At 40.4% G+C, this 19,381-nt stretch overlaps 1 protein-coding gene across 1 annotated transcript in view; it reads right to left on the reverse strand.

Annotated features, from left to right (window-relative positions):
* Positions 1 to 4,939: 4,939 nt before the first annotated feature.
* The window catches only part of LOC121877255 (U4/U6.U5 tri-snRNP-associated protein 2-like), a 163,590-nt gene continuing 149,148 nt past the window's right edge, over positions 4,940 to 19,381 (reverse strand). The window contains exon 12 of the mRNA XM_042382906.1: positions 4,940 to 5,179. Coding sequence (XP_042238840.1) covers positions 5,123 to 5,179 — 57 coding nt within the window. The 3' untranslated portion in view covers positions 4,940 to 5,122. The remainder of the gene's footprint in view (positions 5,180 to 19,381) is intronic.

The raw sequence follows: 19,381 nt of genomic DNA on the forward strand, positions 1-19,381 counted from the left end.
TGGTGGGGTGTGGTGGCTGGTGGTGGTGGTGTGGGGTGGTGGTGTGGGTGGTGGGTGGTGTGAGGTGGTGGTGGCTGGTGGTGGGTGGGTGTGGGGTGGTGGTGGCTGGTGGTGGTGGTGTGGGGGTGGTGGTGGCTGGTGGTGGTGGGTGGTGTGTGGGTGGTGGTGGCTGGTGGTGGGTGGTGTTGTGTGAGGTGGTGGTGGCTGGTGGTGGGTGGTGTTGTGAGGTGGTGGTGGCTGGTGGTGGTGTGGGGTGGTGGTGGCTGGTGGTGGGGTGGTGTGGGGTGGTGGTGGCTGGGTGGTGGTGGTGTGGTGGTGGCTGGTGGTGGGTGGTGTTGTGAGGTGTGGTGGGTGGCTGGTGGTGGTGGGGTGGTGGTGGCTGGTGGTGGGTGGGTGTGGGGTGGTGGTGGCTGGTGGTGGGTGGTGTGGGGTGGTGGTGGCTGGTGGTGGGTGGTGTGAGGTAGTGGTGGCTGGTGGTGGGTGGTGTGAGGTGGTGGTGGCTGGTGGTGGGTGGTGTTGTGAGGTGTAGTGGCTGGTGGTGGTGTTGTGAGGTAGTGGTGGCTGGTGGTGTGAAGTAGTGGTGGCTGGTGGTGGGTGGTGTGGGGTGGTGGTGGCTGGTGGTGGGTGGTGTGGGGTGGTTGTGTGGCTGGTGGTGGTGGTGTGAGATGGTGGTGGATGGTGGTGGGTGGTGTGTGAGGTGGTGGTGGCTGGTGGTGGGTGGTGTGAGGTGGTGGTGGTTGGTGGTGGGTGGTGTGAGGTGGTGGTGGCTGGTGGTGGCTGGTGGTGGGTGGTGTGGGGTGAGTGGTGGCTGTTGGTGGATGGTGTGGGAGTAGTGGTGGCTGGTGGTGGGTGGTGTGAGGTAGTTGTGGCTGGTTGTGGGTGGTGTGAGATAGTGGTGGTGGATGGTGGTGGGTGGTGTGGGGTAGTGGTGGTTGGTGGTGGGTGGTGTGAGGTGGTGGTGGATGGTGGTGGGTGGTGTGGAGGTAGTGGTGGCTGGTGGTGTGAGGTAGTGGTGGATGGTGGGGGTGGTGGAGGTAGTGGTGGCTGGTGGGTGGTGTGAGGTAGTGGTGGCTGGTGGTGGTGTGAGGTAGTGGTGGATGGTGGTGGGTGGTGTGAGGTAGTGGTGGCTGGTGGTGGTGGTGTGAGGTAGTGGTGGCTGGTGGTGGTGGGTGGTGTGAGGTAGTGGTGGCTGGTGGTGGGTGGTGTGAGGTAGTGTGGCTGGTGGTGGGTGGTGTGAGGTAGTGGTGGTGGTGGGTGGTGTGGGAGGTAGTGGTGGCTGGTGGTGGTGGTGAGGTAGTGGTGGCTGGTGGTGGGTGGTGTGAGGTAGTGGTGGCTGGTGGTGGTGGGTGGTGTGAGGTAGTGGTGGATGGTGGTGGGTGGTGTGAGGTAGTGGTGGCCTGCAGTCACAATTGGATATGGTTTCAGTAGTTTGAGGTTGTGTTGGTTAGTAAGAATGGTGCTTTCTAACATTTATACTGTTTTTCATAGTTCCATTGTAAAAGTTTATTTTGGCCAATATAATGGTGAGCCTTTCAAAGTGGTCACACCATACTGGGACTAGAGGCAGGGTTTCTTTCGAACAGTTTATTGCCACTGATATTTATCAGACCCAAGCTATCAAGTGTCATCTTTTTCTACTTTTTAAATGGTGATGTTAGAAATTATCTCGTTATGGCAGTATCTCAAGCCAATTTTCATATCATTTAGGATGCCACTTCATGTTAAATCGCGAGGGAGTCAATTATGTACTGCACTTACATTTCCAGTTAGGAGAAAAATCCAATATAAAAGCCTTTAAGAATGATTCAGTGCTGGAATAGTCAGTTGAAGGGAGTCATATTCATGTTAAAATATAAGGAAGCTTGAGTATGATTTTCCTTGGATAGCAAATTAAAAAAAATAATAATAATATAAAAGAAATGATGCCTTTTTTCTTCACAATTAGAAATGTCTTTATGATATTATTCAATAAAAACATATGTAGGCCTATACAGTACGAGTATATGTTTTTAGGTCTCTTGCAGTATTTAGACTTCCTTGTCATAAGGGCAAATATATATATATTTTTTTTACAAATAACTTCTCACTAGTGGTTGCACCATGCAAGTGCATCCTTATAGTCAGTGACAATCACCAACCAAGTCATTATTACAGAAGTTATGGGTAAATATGTGTAATCATATGCACTGAATCGTTATGTTAACTTGTTCAATTTGATTCTGATGATACAGTAAAGGTTTTTCTCTTCTGGATAGTGCACTTTCTCAAAATTAGCCCTTCTTGTGCTGGTAGTGTGATAATTCTCCATTTTGATCCCTCCAAAGCCTCTCATATACCAGACAGGCTTTCTGTTACCCAAGACAAGAAATATGGTAAAACTTATATGACTTCTCAGTTCCCTGTAAGGTGCTATAATACTTATTAGATTGAGTGTGAGGAAGGCTGATCACTTCTAGTGAATGAGTATGGTAGTCTACTGCCTAAGAGACTGCTGCTAACTTACATCCTAAGATAAAAACTAATATGTTATCCTCTTGCATACCTAATAATTACACAGTTTCCCATTACCTGAGACTAATGTATGTAAATAGTGAGTTAGCTAGTCCGATGGACCTCTCCATGAAATATGACGATCATCTATTTAATCATCTGAGCTTATTATAATGAGTAGCACTGCCAGTTCTGCCCCAGACATTGTGTTGAACCTTGTAAACATGACACACTAACCCACATACTTTGTTACACACTAAACAGAGTTGGGCGAATAGAAAGTTCTAAATTATGTTTGGGTGTAATCTAAAGCCTCTATGCTCTCGCATATAATTTGGCTATGAACAATCCATTAATACTGTATGAATTTAAAAATCTTTGCTATTTGATATTGTTGTGTATGTTCAACATGGGCTGTTTGGTCTTTATGGTGTAAGACGTATCACACTATCACCTATATACAGATTTGTTGCTGCTTCATGCTTATGAAAATGCACATGTTTGTGTCTTAGTTACTGTAATGCCAGTTTTATAATAGTCCATATAATTATGTGAAGATGTAAGTTTGCTAATGTAACACTTGTAAAGTCTTTATGTATGGTATAAATGGAAGCATTAATTATCACATCATTGCACTATGTCTTATCATAATTGCAGCTATTACTATTTAAGTCACAGAACACCACCACTGTGGTGTTCAGGAAGACTACGGGTGAAGTTTCAAATACATAGGTAAGTCCTCATGGAACATGTTAGGTGTAATCTTTTGGCCATTTTCTGTTGTGTCATGGAACTTATCATGTGTTAGATTATGAGTCCTCTGAAACAACCATCATGAATGGATTCATGAGATCTTGTGAGTGATGTGGAGTGAGTCATTAGTGACGGAGTGATTACCACACTTGTCACGTTGGGAGGGGTCTGCAGAATAACAGTAACTAAAGACTAGCTGTGCTTTATAGAGCACACAGTGTTACTACCTGGGACGCTAAAAGACTCCCACACCCACTGCTGGGTCACATCATCAGTATTTTGTAGGTGTACAATCAAATATTCCCTGCATATCAACTTTTGCTGTGGATGATGATGGTTTAGATGAGAGAAAGGGACATGTCAGTATCCATAGGTATTGGAGCGATAGAGAATCAACAACAGGGTGCTTCAGCTGTTGTACTATTCTTCAACAGATGTGTTTATCACCATACCACTGAAGTACCGAACTGAGTGCACCCTTCCTGATGGCTTTGTGAAATCCTGTAATATTTATGTCATGATTAGAATCCCCCGCTCTGCAATTTTGTCTTGTATAGGGTTTAACTTTAACGTATTTTCTAATTATTCATCAGGGTTTTCCCCTGAATGTAACATGCACATTTCAATCTTCAAAAATAAATACTGCATTCTTCAGCCTTTCATATGTTCCAGAGTGTAGCTTTATAAAAAATGAATTAAAATATAGAGGATTTTATTTACCTATTTGCTGTGACACTTTATATAGAAGACAGCAAGAACAGCAAGAGTTACAACAAGTATAAATAAATTAAACCAAGGACGTGGAAATATAAAGAATATCTCCGTTAGCCGGAATCCCTCAAACCCGGGACTCTCTGATAGCCGGAATTGAAATTTTCTTGGAAAATTCCCGGGATGGGGAAGTTTTTTCCAGGTTTGAGAGATGAAAAGAAGGTGCATTTTTCGGAACATCCGAGAACATTTTTCCGTTACCCAGAAAATTCCGGAGATGGAGGATATTTTTCCAGGTTTGAGAGATGATGTAACGTGCAATTTCAGGAAATGCTGAGAAAATTTTTCTGTTACCCGGACAATTCCAGAAAATTATGGGGATGAGGGATTTTTTCCGGCTTTGAGAGAGTCATCTCCTTACCCAGAAATCTCTCATTCCCGGAAGTGCTCTGCACCAATTGTTCCGGCTAGCGGAGATATCACTGTAAAAATGAGGAAGTTTGAAATGTGATAAAACATTGATTTCCAAGCTTTTGACAACAATTTTCAAGTCATGTGTGTGAATTTGTGTTGAAGTAACAATGGGGCCTGTAAACCTGACAGCCCATCAGGGGCAGTGTGGATGATACAGCACACTATGGACCAAACTTTTTTTGGGCACACAAGGAGGCAGCTTCACTTACTGTGCACTCACCTGCTTCATTTTCCACAACTGTTAACCATTTGTATATGGAGTTCCCTCTCTGCTGAATAAAATGTCTGGAGTTTTCAGTAAAATATTAAAAGTGGCATCCCCATAGTGAAGCTAGATAAACTAGCAGTGCCCTAAACACAAACCAGCAATTTATGGGACAGGAAGCGGGTGTCAAATCCACATGCCAGCTGCACATGTTTGATATTTTATAAGTCAAGAAAATTATTCATTTCCAGAATTCCTAAAGTCTTGGTATATTATTTCCATTTACAAGAATACATTAAAATCCAATTAAATGTTTTCTTTTTAATTTTGTTACAAAGTTTACTACAAATTGAAATATTAGTGTACTTCTGGACTTCCCCTTGCACATGAAGATAAAAAAAACAAGAACAATTCTGTGAAAAGATAATGATTTTCAAAATTACAATAATATTTTGATAAATCTGAGTGTAAACCTTATCCGGTGGCTTCTCAAGAGCTCTTCTTATTGTCGTGTGACCTGACCACACAATTTTGCATTTCATATATCTGAAAATATGAATATCATTATTATTAAAATACAGTACTGTACTTGCATTACAGTACAAAGAAAATTATTGTAAAGGTTAACAATAACATCAGTACAGGTACTGTACTATCAAAAATAAAACAAAATCATGTTTCACCAGGATGCTAAGTACATAATGTAAAATATGATGTGGTCACCCCAGAAAGATTATACAAGGTCAGTGAACACTCTAATACAATTCTTTCAATGATCTTGTCTCCAGAAAATTTTTACGTATAGTCAATTCACATATTTACAAATGAGGCCTTACTTTGTCTACAAAATTTTCCTCTATAAGCTAGTATATAATGAACTTACTAATTGGTTCACAGTTAGACAGGGAGTAAGACAAGGCTGTGTTCCATCTCCCACATTATAATATATATTCAGAATTCTTGATGAGAGAAATTTTAAGTGACAATGAAGAACTAAACATTAGTGGTAAAGTTAATATCATATAAGCAGATGATACTAAGCAGATGATACTGCTCTTATCAAAGATAGTGAAGAGGCATTAAAAAACTGGTAAACAGATTTATGGAAAGGGCAAAAAATGTGGCTAAAGAGTTAATGCTGCAAAGACTAAAGTATTGGTTGTTTCCAAATTGGATATAAATCCTAAAATATAAATTATGGTAGGCAACAGGGAACTTAACCCTCTCGCACACGATGACGTGAATTGCATTACAGTAATACATCGAATTACGCGGTTCTCGTTTACGCGTTTGGTCATTTACGCAGTACCTTGCCAGAACCAGGATGCCCGATTTATGCGGTGAATTTACTCATTTACGCGGTGAATTTACTCGGGTGAAGTATAATTTGTTTATTTGCTGAAGATATTTGCTTTAGCTCATAAAATTCATACAAATTACCCTGCCGGAATATAATTTACATTGCTGAAATTCTTACAAGATGGTGATCATTTTAAATACAACATCTTAACATTTGCATTAGACATACATTTTTTAGATGTAATTTAAGGAGATCATGCAAATATGCAAACATTTTATCTTTTGTGCAAAATATATGACGTTTACATTCAAAATATTCCCTGACCTGCAAGAAAACCAGCAATGTCAATTATATTATCCTAACTTTAGTCTAAGGTATTATTTATTACTATACCTTAAAATCTAGTGTTTTCACCCAAACATTTCTCAGAGAGGGAGGAGCCAGCAAGCGTGGGAAGGGGGATTTGAGTCCATTATTTGAATGGACATTAACCTGGCAACTGTATCTCTCTTAAATATTAATTGTGTGTGCATACCATCATAAAATTAAGAAGTTATTTTTACTACAACATAGGTATTGTGTCTGAAAAAGTGGAGTTTGGGAGTCGACCCAGTCTCTATTACAATTAATCCCATATGTTCTGTTATTCCATTTACGTGTTTTTTGTTTTACGCGCTACTCCGCGGGTTCAATTGACCGCGTAAATCGGGGTATCACTGTATATTATTAGATAGCACTAACTGCAGTGGTGACATGAATTACGTCTTAAACTTTAAAAACTTAGGGTAAAAACGTTTCACGATAATTGCATAAAAATTTTTGTGTCATAAATGGCTGCATGATTTCAAGAGGCAAGCTTCCACAAATTACCACTGTGTGGATGGAGATAAGTGCAGGCCCATTGTTTAGCAGTCTTCTCCTGGCAGCCAAGCGGGTAGGTTAGGTTAGGTTATGTCTCTGTCCTTTTAACTCCTTTTAAACCCTCCCCATTAAATCTGCTGTACAGTCAGAATTACTAATCTAGAGACAGGGTAAATATCCAAGTCCGGCCAGTGAAGAGTCGGGTGTTCGAATGACTCCCAAGCCCCCCACAAAAAATTACAGTTATGTAACTTTACACCTTGGAAAGTAAACTCCTAATGCAAAGGGTTAATGATACAATAATTACAAGGTTACAACTTACAAGTAAACCTCGAGGTGCAATATCCCGAGCAACGATGGTCATAAATTAAGACCATCTCGTTATATACAATAAAAATAACTCACTTTAACGATAACCATTAAACAGCCATCGATATCTATTGGTTGGATTTTTTCTCTCCAGTACAAACTATGGGTTGTTTACACTCAAATTAACTGCTGTCTTGCAAGTATTCCAGTAATGCAAATTATATTTTTCTATGTCAAGTCAGTGATATTTTATTTAACCCTATGCACGACGCATCTCTACCTTCACTTGTAAGCCTACCCGTGCAATACAGCCCTGTGTTTGGTTCTTTGTCGATCATAAACCCGCCATCGCATGGCTCCACGATTATCAGCCAGCATCATACATTGCACTTATCATCGGTGGGCTTTTTTCCTTATACAGTGATCCCTCGGTTAACGAACGCCTCGGTTAACGAAATTTCGGTTTACGAACTGCCTTCCATAAGAATCGTCAATTCGGTTAACGAACAAAAATTCGGTTAACGAATTTCTTACGAACCGACCTCAACATGTTTCCGCTTGCACTAACCGGGCAACCAGCTTTAGTATCAGTCCGCCAATACAGTAATCGGTTTTAGGGCTTAAATTCCTTACTATTTTAGTAAATATCAAGAAGTTTATACTATGCAATAATTTTAAAAGTTTAATATTAACTTTTTTTAGTCATTTTAACAATTATTGAGCATAATTGAAGGTAAAGAAACTAGTTTCTGGCGTGCCATCCAGCCTGTTAACACACCAGACAGGCGTTAGTCTCTCTCTGTTTTCAGTGGAGGTAACATCTTGCTTGAGACTCTCTTCAACTAAACGCTTTTTTTTCTGTGTTTCCAAGCAAATTATTGGTCATTTTGAAATATATTTTACATATTGACAATATATAATGCAGTGCAGTGTTGATTTAAAGAAAATAATCTTGAAATACACCAAGAGAACTAAAATTTTATGGGTGAAATGGTGCCATGGGGTGACTTCTCTTCCACCCCAATGCCTTCTCTTCTTCCTTCTCCTCCACCCCCATTCTAATTCCCATCATCATCATCATCATCATCATCATCATCATCCAGGAGCCTTCTACATACACACCTCAAAGTAAGTGAACTTTTCTACCATTTTTGTTGAATTTAGGAAATTTTCGGTGAGCTGGAACCAATTACCCAAAAACCCATTGAAACAATGGTTTACGTTAACGAACTTTTCGGTTAACGAACAACCTGCTGGAACGGATTGAGTTCGTTAACCGAGGGACCACTGTATAGTGAGAGGACAGCACTAACATTAAGATTGAACTGTGTTATGGTGACTGTGAAGTGATATTTTCTGTGTTTTTGTAACTGAGCAGTGTCGGCCACTATTATTGTTTTCATATTATCATCGTTCACTCTGTTTTTGTGACAAGTGCTTTTGCTCAGTTTTTGTGACTGTGAAGTGAGCAGTGTAATGTCTGGGAAGGCCAAGGCATTCAAGAAAACCATGTCTCTGAGATGAAGCTTGACATTGTTAAGCAGCATGAGACTCCCAAGAGGTGGTGTAGGGAGTCAGAGTAATGTCTCCACTCCACCTACAAGAGTCCCCTTAGCCTCGAAGGGGAGACGTGATAATGATCAGGCTTATTCTTCAGGATAAGGTCAGTGTTGTTTAATTGTTTTGTACTGATAGTAGTATTGTAGGAATTGTTTTTTTGTCGGTGATGAATGTGTGTTTGGGGATTGGCTGGGAATGTATCCCACTGAACCCCATGTTATAATACTTCCTATTGAGGATAATTCACCAAGCGATGGGTTTTTCAGGAACCTAACCTCATCATATCTTGGGGTTTACCTGTAAAAAACCCGAATGTGGTTTTGATATAAATAAAATATAATATAAAACTATAAAATAAGAAAATGAAGAGCATGAGTGTGTACTGTATGCGTGAGAAGCGAAAATGTGTGGAGGCGGTTATAGCCAAGGCCTTGGGTATAACTATATCGCCAACTTGCCAGCCCAGCTGCCTCGCATGTTGTTACTTGTAATGAAACTATAAAAGTTGTGGAAAGCCATTACAATACTCTAACGTGGCTTTGAAATATATAAAAATATAATGTAAAACTTTAAACAAGAAAAATGAAGAGCATTCAGTATATAGGAAGTAAATGTGTTGAGGCGGTGCTATAAGTGAGTTCCATGACGTCACGGCATAGACACCCACTGCGGTGGCCGTCACACGTCTGTGAGTCAGATGGATGACATTCATATTGATATTCTGAACTGTGTCACAGGCTGGATGCATGTGGAAGAACTTATTATTTGTACATAATATAATATATACTGTACCATTATATGTCAGGAATAAATAAAAATGTTAAAAAAAATAATAATAATAATAAATAAAAGACAAAATACTGAATTGTCATTTGGCAAAAGACGGAGAGACAGTGGAGCAGTGAGTGAGGGAACGCCAGTTGTAGCTCTCTCCCTGCCACTGTCAGTGCTTGCTTTAGTTCCGTACATAGAGGGTAACATATTTGCAATTGCGTGTGTACTGCCTCACACTCCTGTACTCACACAGTTGTGAATAAGTTACCCTCTATATAAAGAACTAAACAAACAATGTATTTGAAATACTCTGTAACATTCAATACCATAATACCATGACCACTGGAGGTAGTTATACAGACTCTTTGTAAACTATACTCTGTAACCCTTTTGTGCTACAGCTCACAGGATGAGTATGGGGTACACAATAAACTAACCGCTGTACAGTCGGCCCTTAACATACACGGGTTTAGCATACACGGATTTGCAAATACGCGGATTGCCCAGCCGGAGGAATATTCTGTACATTGATTTAATTGAAGTACATTCAAATCGTGCGCCATTCAACTCGCGCGCGGCACCGAACACGGGACGCTGCCCGCTCCCGCAACCTCACACACACACATGCATAGCGCGTCGTCACCCCACTCCGCGCTCCATCACTCAGTCAGTCTCGCTGTAACCACGCTTGTGTTAACATCAGAATTGTAGTTGCTACCCTTGCTACCCACATTTACCATGACCCCTAAAAGAGCATCAAAGACACCAGCTGGAGCCACCCCTAAGCGCCAGAAGAAAGTGATGACTCTGCAGGAGAAGGTGGAGTTGTTGAATAAGTTAAAGGGAGGGAATGTCATTCGCTGCTGTGGGGCGACTGTACAATGTGAATGAAAGCACGGTACGTACCATCAAGAAAAGGGAAAAAGATATCTGTGATGCTGTAAGTGCCAGTGCTCCACGCAGTGCTAAGCATGTCAGCCAAGTGAGGGAGAAGGCAATGGTGAAGATGGAGAATGCCTTGTTTATGTGGATAGAGGACCAGCACCGGAAAGATGTAGTAGTAGACTCTATCCTTATCCGGGAGAAAGCTAAGTCTCTACACACACGCTTCATGCTTGTAGCTGAGGAACCCGTACCCAGTACCAGTGCTGCTACCCCCACACCTGAGACACCTCCGAAACCTTTCCAAGCCAGCAAGGGGTGTGACAATTTCAAGCGTCGATTCGGCCTGAAGAATGTGAAGATGACTGGGGAGGGTGCGTCAGCAGACACCATGGCAGCGAAAGCTTTCCCAGCAGTTGAAAGCAATACTCGAGGAGCAGGGATACAAGCCAGAGCAAGTTTGGAATATGGATGAAACAGGTAAGACAATAAATTACTACTGTACATTTAACCTTAAAAATGCTCAAATACCTGTTGTACTGTATGTACTGTATTGTGTTGTAAGAAAAACCGGGATAAATGCATCTGATTTTTATACGGTAACTTTTATATTTTTATTCCGTAGTGATTTACCATACAGTGTGCTGTAATATTTTTATACCGATTTTGATACCGTATATGTATAATAGTACAGTACAGGGTGTACTATTTTCTTTTCCAACAGGTTTGTTCTGGAAAAAGATGCCACAGCGCACTTTCATCGCCCAAGAAGAACGCCGTGCACCAGGATTCAAGGCAGCCAAGGACAGGTGCACCGTGCTATTTTGTGGCAATGCTGCGGGTCACCTCATTCGCCCAGGCTTCATATAAAAGTCTAAGAAACCGCGTGCATTCCAACGCCGCGACATGAGCATGCTGCCTGTTTTCTGGATGAACAATATGAAGGCCTGGACATCGAACGAACTGTTTCTCAACTGGTTCCACCATTGTTTCCTGCCAGAGGTTGAACGTTACCTGCACCAGAAAGGATTTGAGTTCAAGATCCTGCTAATCCTCGACAATGCTCCCGGTCATCCACAGTCAGTGGAGGTGTTGCATGAAAAGGTACAGGTGTTGTTCCTTCCACCCAACACCACTGCACTTATCCAGTCAATGGACCAGGGAGTTATCAAGACGTTCAAGGCTAACTACAGTAAACGTGTGATGGCCAGACTGCACTCAGCCTTAGACCATGACCAAAACCCGGATGTGATTCAGTACTGGAAGAGCTTCAACATTGCCAACTGCGTATCTGTGGTGGCTGAATCATTCAAGGATGTGAAGCCTGAGACAGTGAATGCCTGCTGGAAATCACTGTGGCCTGAATGTGTGAAAGATTTCACTGGATTTTCTCCTGACGAAGCCATCGCAGAGGCGGTGAAAAAGACCCTGGCACTGTCAAGGAAAGTGGCTGCTGAAGGCTTCCAGGACATGGCAGAGGACGAGATTAGGGAGCTAATTGAAGAGCACGACACTGAGCTGACCGAGGAGGATCTACAGGAGTTAGTAGACTCAGGCAAGGAAGAGGAAGCAAAAGGGAAAGAGGATGAGGAAGAGGAAGAGCACCAAGAAATAACGTTGGAGAAGTTGGGGGAGATGACCAGGAATATTGAGGCACTGAAAAACCTGGCCTATAGTATGGACCCCTCCATGGTGCGTGCCCTGAAATTCATGCGAGGGATGGATGACGTTTTTGCTCCATACAAAAACATCATGGAAGAAATGAAAAGAAAGAGACGACAACTCCCCATCACCATGTTCTTTGATCACCGAAGGAGAGATTTAACACCATCAATCACTGGCGGCAGTGAGGAAGCAGCTGAATCCACCGTCGCCCCCACTTCACCACCCGTTATGGAATTGAGTGACCATGACCCGATGACCCCCGTCCTGTCGCCGAGGATAGGTACGGTACAGTAAAGTGAAATTTTTATCTCTTTTTTTTATAGCTTTTCTTGCTATGTTTATTGTTTGTAAAAATGCACAGCACAGTACAGTTCAGTACTGTACATAGGAAGTGGAGGTGCAGTTATTCACAAAACATTTGTGTTTGTTGTCGGCAGTAGTGACGGTGAGGTGGAGGCGAGAGGGATAGCGAGTTGGGAGGAGTGGTGACCTGGAGCGGGAGCAGGGACGAGTGGAGATGCCAGCCAGTACATTACGGGTGTACAGTATTAATTGTTTTTATAGCTTTTTGCATTTTAATATTAAATACTGTACATTACGTTTCAACAAAACTACTATTTATTTCTGAGAACATGGAAATGTAATATTTTTGCTGAAATGATGTACGTATTACAGTGGAAAGTGGGATAAAATTGTGACGAAAGCAATGACTTTCGCTTTCTTTCGTTCAAAAGATGTTACCGTAATCGCTTTTCGAATGGTTTTCAGTTGTGGGATTATGAGGCTAATGATAGGATAGAATATTATTGTAATACAGTACGAGTACAACAGTTTTTTAACTGAAAACCATTCGAAAAGCGATTACGGTAAAATCTTTTGAACAACGAAAGAAAGCGAAAGTCATTGTTTTCGTCATGATTTTATCCCACTTTCCACTGTAATATGTACGTCATTTCAGCAAAAATATTACATTTCCATATTTATTTCTGAGAATATATTCATTCAGTCACAGTTAAGGTAAAATATACTTGTGATGTAATATTTTAATGAAAATACGGTATCGTAGTTTTCTTTTGTTTCAAATTTAATTAACAAAGATTGATGTTTCAAATGTAATGAAAAAAAATTTATGTACAGTATCTATAAATAAACTTTAAAAAATTAATACTTTATGTTTTACATCGTCCTGTGCATACCATACCATGCATTTGGTTACTTTGGGCTTGCTATGATGACGCAAGAGATCTGCCCTGGCAACTGTACCGACACTCACAGCTGGTGGTGCGTTGGTACGTCGTTTCCATTGTTTACTGGTAGTTACTGGTAAATATTTTTCAACCTAACGAAACTATTACCCGTTTAGAGGTCGACCTCCAATTTTTTGCCAAATAATTTGGTCTTAAAAACTCGAACTACACACAGGTATACACGGTAAATAAGGACATGGGGGGGCCAGGGTTTTTTTAGGGGGGCAGCAAAAGTACACGGATTTTTAACATTCACGGGTGTCTCTGATACCTAACCCCCGCTTATGTTAAGGGCAGACTGTAACTCACTTTGTTTTTATGTTATACAGTACATAAAAAAAAATTGTACATCAATCTGATATATATATATATATATATATATATATATATATATATATATATATATATATATATATATATATATATATATATATATATATATATATATATATATATATATATATATATATATACACATACACACACACAGTCGGCCCTTAACATTCGCGGGGGTTAGGTAACAGAGATACCTGTGAATGTTAAAAATCCGTGTACTATTGCTGCTGCCCCCCCCCCCCAAAATCCCTGGCCCCCCATGTCCTTATTTACCGTATATACCTGTGTGTAGTTCGAGTTTTTAAGACCAAATTATTTTGCAAAAAATTGGGGGTCGACCTCTAAAAGGGTAATAGTTTCGTTAGGTTGAAAAATATTTACCAGTAACTACCAGTAAACAATGGAAACGACGCACCAACGCACCACCAGCTGTGAGTGTCGGTACAGTCGCCAGGGCAGTCTCTTGCGTCATCATAGCTAGCCCAAAGTAGCCAAATCCATGGTATGGTATACACAGGACGATGTAAAACAAAGTATTCATTTGTTAAAATTTATTTATAGATACTGTACATAAATTTTTGTTCATTACATTTGAAACATCAATCTTTGTTAATTAAATTTGATACAAAAGAAAACTACGATACCGTATTTTCATTAAAATATTACATCACAAGTATATTTTACCTTAACTGTGACTGAATGAATATATTCTCAGAAATAAATATGGAAATGTAATATTTTGGCTGAAATGATGTACATATTACTGTACAGTGGAAAGTGGGATAAAATTATGAAAACAATGACTTTCGCTTTCTTTCGTTGTTCAAAAGATTTTACCGTACAGTGAGTTCTGCTATAACGCGTGTTTTGATAACGCGAATTTGCTGTAACGCGATTTATGAATTAAGAACGATATTTGTATAACGCGAACGCTTGTTTGCTATAACGCGATTTTTACTTACTATTTCTCCAATTTTGTGGTACGTATTAACTGTGAATATAGTAAAGAAGAATATCAACAAGAAGCGTTCTGGTGATAGAATTCCCAGTGATGATCGTAAAAGAAAGGATATAACACTTGAAGAGAAGCTCGATTTTATCAACCTCAAAATCACCCTTCTCCCCCATCAAGTAAAGTGTTACATTTACTGTATGATTTCATTATTAGATATGAAGGTAACATTTATTTAGACTGTGCTATCCTTTGTGTTAGGCTAACTACTAAATTTTTTCGATTTCGAGTAGTAATCTGCACCTAACCCTATTTTCTCCATAAGCCCTGTTATTTCTATTACGCGATTTTCTATAACACGATATTTTACAAGAACACAATTATCGCGTTATAGCAGAACTACCTGTAATCGCTTTTCGAATGGTTTTCAGTTAAAAAACTGTTGTACTGTACTCGTACTGTATTACAATAATATTCTATCCTATCATTAGCCTTATAATCCCACAACTGAAAACCATTCGAAAAGCGATTACGGCAACATCTTTTGAACGAAAGAAAGAAAGCGAAAGTCATTGTTTTCATAATTTTATCCCACTTTCCACTGTAATATGTACATCATTTCAGCAAAAATATTACATTTCTTTGTTCTCAGAAATAAATGGTAGTTTTGTTGAAACGTAATGTACAGTATTTAATATTAAAATGCAAAAATAGCTATAAAAACAATTAATACACCAGAAATATACTGGCTGGCATCTCCACTCGTCCCTGCTCCTGCTCCCGCGTCCAAGGTCACCTCACCACTCCTCCCAACTCGCTCCCTCCGCTCCCTCCTCCACCTCTACCTCCTCACCGTCACTACTGCCGACAACAAACACAAATGTTTTGTGAATAACTGCACCTCCACTTCCTATGTACAGTACTTGTACTGAACTGTACTGTGCTGTGCATTTTTACAAACAATAAACATGGCAAGAAAAGCTATTAAAAAAAAGAGATAAGAATTTCACTTTACTGTACCGTACCTCTCCTCGGCGACAGGGCGGGGGTCATCGGGCTCATCATCACTCAATTCCATAATGGGTGGTGAAGTGGGGGCGACGGTGGATTCAGCTGCTTCCTCACTGCCGCCAGTGATTGATGGTGTTGAATCTCTTCTTCGGTGATCAAAGAACATGGTGATGGGGGGTTGTCGTCTCTTTCTTTTCATTTCTTCCATGATGTTTTTGTATGGAACAAAAGCATCATCCATCCCTCGCATGAATTTCAGGGCACGCACCATGGAGGGGTCCATACTATAGGCCAGGTTTTTCAGTGCCTCAATCATCCTGGTCATCTCCCCCAACTTCTCCAACGTTATTTCTTGGTACGTGTTTTTCGAATCGTTTTCAGTTAAAAAACTGTTACATCACATGTATATTTTACCTAAACTGTGCCTGAATGAATATATTCTCAGAAATAAATAGTAGTTTTGCTGAAACGTGATGTATTTCAATGTAAAATAGGATAAAATACATGACGAAAACAAGAGACTTTACTTAACCTTCCGATGTTCAAGATATGTTACTCGTTTTTTTAGTAGTTTTCGGTTAAAATACTCTTATATTAGTGATATTCTATTCATACTGTGCTTGATATACTGTAATACATTCATGGAAATGTAATATTTTTGCAACTACAATGCTGATGTCAACACAAGCGTGGTTACAGCGAGACTGACTGAGTGAGGGAGAGCTATGCGTGTGTGTGTGTGTGTGTGTGTGTGTGTGTGTGTGTGTGTGTGTGTGTGAGGTTGCGGGAGCGGGCGGTGTCCCGTGTTCGGTACCGCGCGCGAGTTGAATGGCGCTCGATTTGAATGTACTTCAATTACTTCAATGTACAGAATATTCCTCCGGCGGGGCAATCCGCGTATTTGCGAATCCGTGAATGCTAAACCCGCGTATGTGAAGGGCCGACTGTAATACCTCACAGCTTGGCTCAGTAGGGGATTACTGTATATCACCAAAACTACACCAGTGGTGGGCACGGTTCTGCTAATCCGTTAACCGCTAATTAGCGAAGCTAACTTTCTCGTTAGAAGATTAGCGTTTTCGCTAACTTTGGAAACCATTAGCGGACCAATTAGCTTCCGCTAAATTTAGTTCCGCTAACTTTAAGTCTGCTAACAAAATTTATACCGGTTTGTTCCAGTCTGCTGTAAGCGTGTGACGCCGCGACGTGTGTCTCCAACAGCCAGTCAGGCACTCTTGGCTGACTGCGTGTTAGTACGTGTAAACGTGACAAGACATCATTTCTCATTTATTTTTTAATTTAATTAGGATTTTTTTGTGTCAATATATTTGGTTATGCTAAGTACTGCATAAGTTCATAACCAGGATGTCATCCAAGGTGTGTGCCAAACAAAATTTTCTAAAAACTTACTTTTCATTAAAGTTTAGAGTTTTCTGTTTATTTACATGACTAACGACCAACAATAAGTTATATAAAAATGCACTGGTATAATGTGTACTTGTATGTGGTTGGTATTACGTATTTACATGAATAATGAATAAGGCCGATAGGTTGTATGAGAATGCAAATTAATTATTTGTGAAATTGTGTACAGTGTACACCTTGATAAGTTGATCATCATCTGATCTTGGTATGATGCTATTTGCTATCTATGCTATACAGTACTATAGTTTTTGGATTCGTTTAATACTTTCTGTCTTTTCGTACAGTAAATATAGATTATAAAGTGTATGTTGAAACTTGAATGTAAACTAATGTTTAATTTCATTTGTTCATTTAATTATTTGTGTACACCTTGATCATCATCTGATCTTGGCATGCTATACCTTTTTGGAAAGCTCTATGCCTAAGCTACAAGACAACATATGAAAATTTCAGCTCCCTAGGTCTATTTTTAAGGGTTTTAGAGCACCCCCCCCCCAAAAAAAAATAAAACAAAGCTAAATTCATATAAGAAAAGTTAGCGGTTATCGTTAACTTCCGCTAATTTTTTTAGCTGTTTAGCGGTTTAGCGTTAACGAAGTTAACCTTGTAGTTAGCAGATTAGCGGTTAGCGAAGCTAACTTTTCGTTTAGCTGTGCCCACCACTGCACTACACCTCCATCATTGTGCCACTGCCTGCCTCTACCACAATCTGTACACTTATTACCTAACACATGAAAACAATTAAGAAAATACTGTTTAACTGTGGTACATTACCTTATGGGAGGGCAGTCTGGGCTCGCCACCACAAGAGGGTAAACAATGGTTGACTGAGTAAGGTACTTATTCTGAGATCTTTCCCCAAAATGGCTGTGCCAGCTGACTCCTGGTGAGCGATTTGAATTTTTGCCCGGACCCAAATTCATATAAGCGGCAGAAGCTTTCGTATCTAAAGAAAGTGGTGCTGATTTAGGAAATCTGTACAGTGGGGTCCCATTTTGCGCGGGTATATTTTACTGGTATATGTCCGCGCATTGGAAATCCGTGCAAATGATGCCTTTTAATATGTGTTAAAAATCGATATACAGGGGGTCCCCAGGTTATGAACGGGTTCCGTTCCTTATTACGTTCTTAAGTCGAAAATGTATGTAAGTTGAAACACATGCTATGTGCATACCGTAGTTACAGTACAATGTTTAAAATCCCACCATATCATAGCCTAAGTCCTTATATACATCTAAACTCACTTACTTTAAGAGAAAAGAAAAAACAGAATGACAAAATACAGCAAATTAAAGTAAAAATAAAAGCCTTCAAAATTAACTGTAGACACTTGTAAAGCAGCTTCAGTTTCATCACCAATCTCAAGGGTCATCATCACTGGATTCTCCTTGAATTGTTGAGGCATAAAATAGCTTAGCAGTGGCATTTAAACTCCTGATAATGTTACCTGTAGGGTCCCTCGGTCTGCCCTGGGACAGTTGCAGAAATGTGTTCCTGTCCCCCCCTGTGGTAACCTGTGTCTCCAAACAGCCAACCTATATGACCTATAGCAAACTTATCCACCAATCATGTCCATCATTACACGACCAATACCCATTCATTCATAAACAGTGATATCATACTGCAACGTTGCCGTGTGGAGGCACGGGTTACCACGGGGGGCGTAGAAACACATTTCACAACTGTACCACCACACCACCAATACTGGTTTAGCTTGTCGTTTTTTTAAACAAAAATTTTCTCGTATTTTATTCTATTATTTAATACTTTATGTGTTATTATTTATGATAAATTATATACCATAATACAGTCGTGTCGCATCTTATGTGCATTTAACTTAAGCGCATTCAACAACAAGCGCTTGGCTTAGGGAAAAAATGCAGTGAGTGTAGGAGAGTATGGGTGGGGCAACCTGTAATGTAATGGTCAGCAGGCTCACCTCACAAGCGAGCTGACCCGGGTTCAATCCCCGGGCAGGGGGAAACTATGGACAAGTTTCTCTACGCCATTTGCCTTTGTCTACCCAGCAGTAACTGGGGACCTGGATGATAATTGATTTGCTGATCGTGTTCCGGGGTAATGGTCAGCCAGTGCAGTTGGCGAGTTATCCGGTCTTTTCGGACTATTCCTTGACACAGGGTCATGCAACTCGTTAATTTAGGGTGTGGTTGTTACACTGGCGAATGCTTCTACACCTTAAACAAATTCACGTCTAGGTGGCCCTTGGGCCGGCCATCCTTGTTATACGAGGGGCAACCATTACAGTATTATGGCTGGGACAGCACATCCAGGCTGAGCTGCGGTGCAGTGCACTATCTTGTATAATTTTAACTTTTTTATGCTTTCATTATTTTTCCAAGATATTCTTTGCTGAAATCAACTTGACAATCCGTAGCAAAGAAAATAAAGTAAACTTTCAGTAAAGG

This window comes from Homarus americanus, unplaced genomic scaffold (genome assembly GCF_018991925.1).
Source record: "Homarus americanus isolate GMGI-L3 unplaced genomic scaffold, GMGI_Hamer_2.0 scaffold367, whole genome shotgun sequence".
Taxonomy (NCBI): Eukaryota; Metazoa; Arthropoda; class Malacostraca; order Decapoda; family Nephropidae; genus Homarus; species Homarus americanus.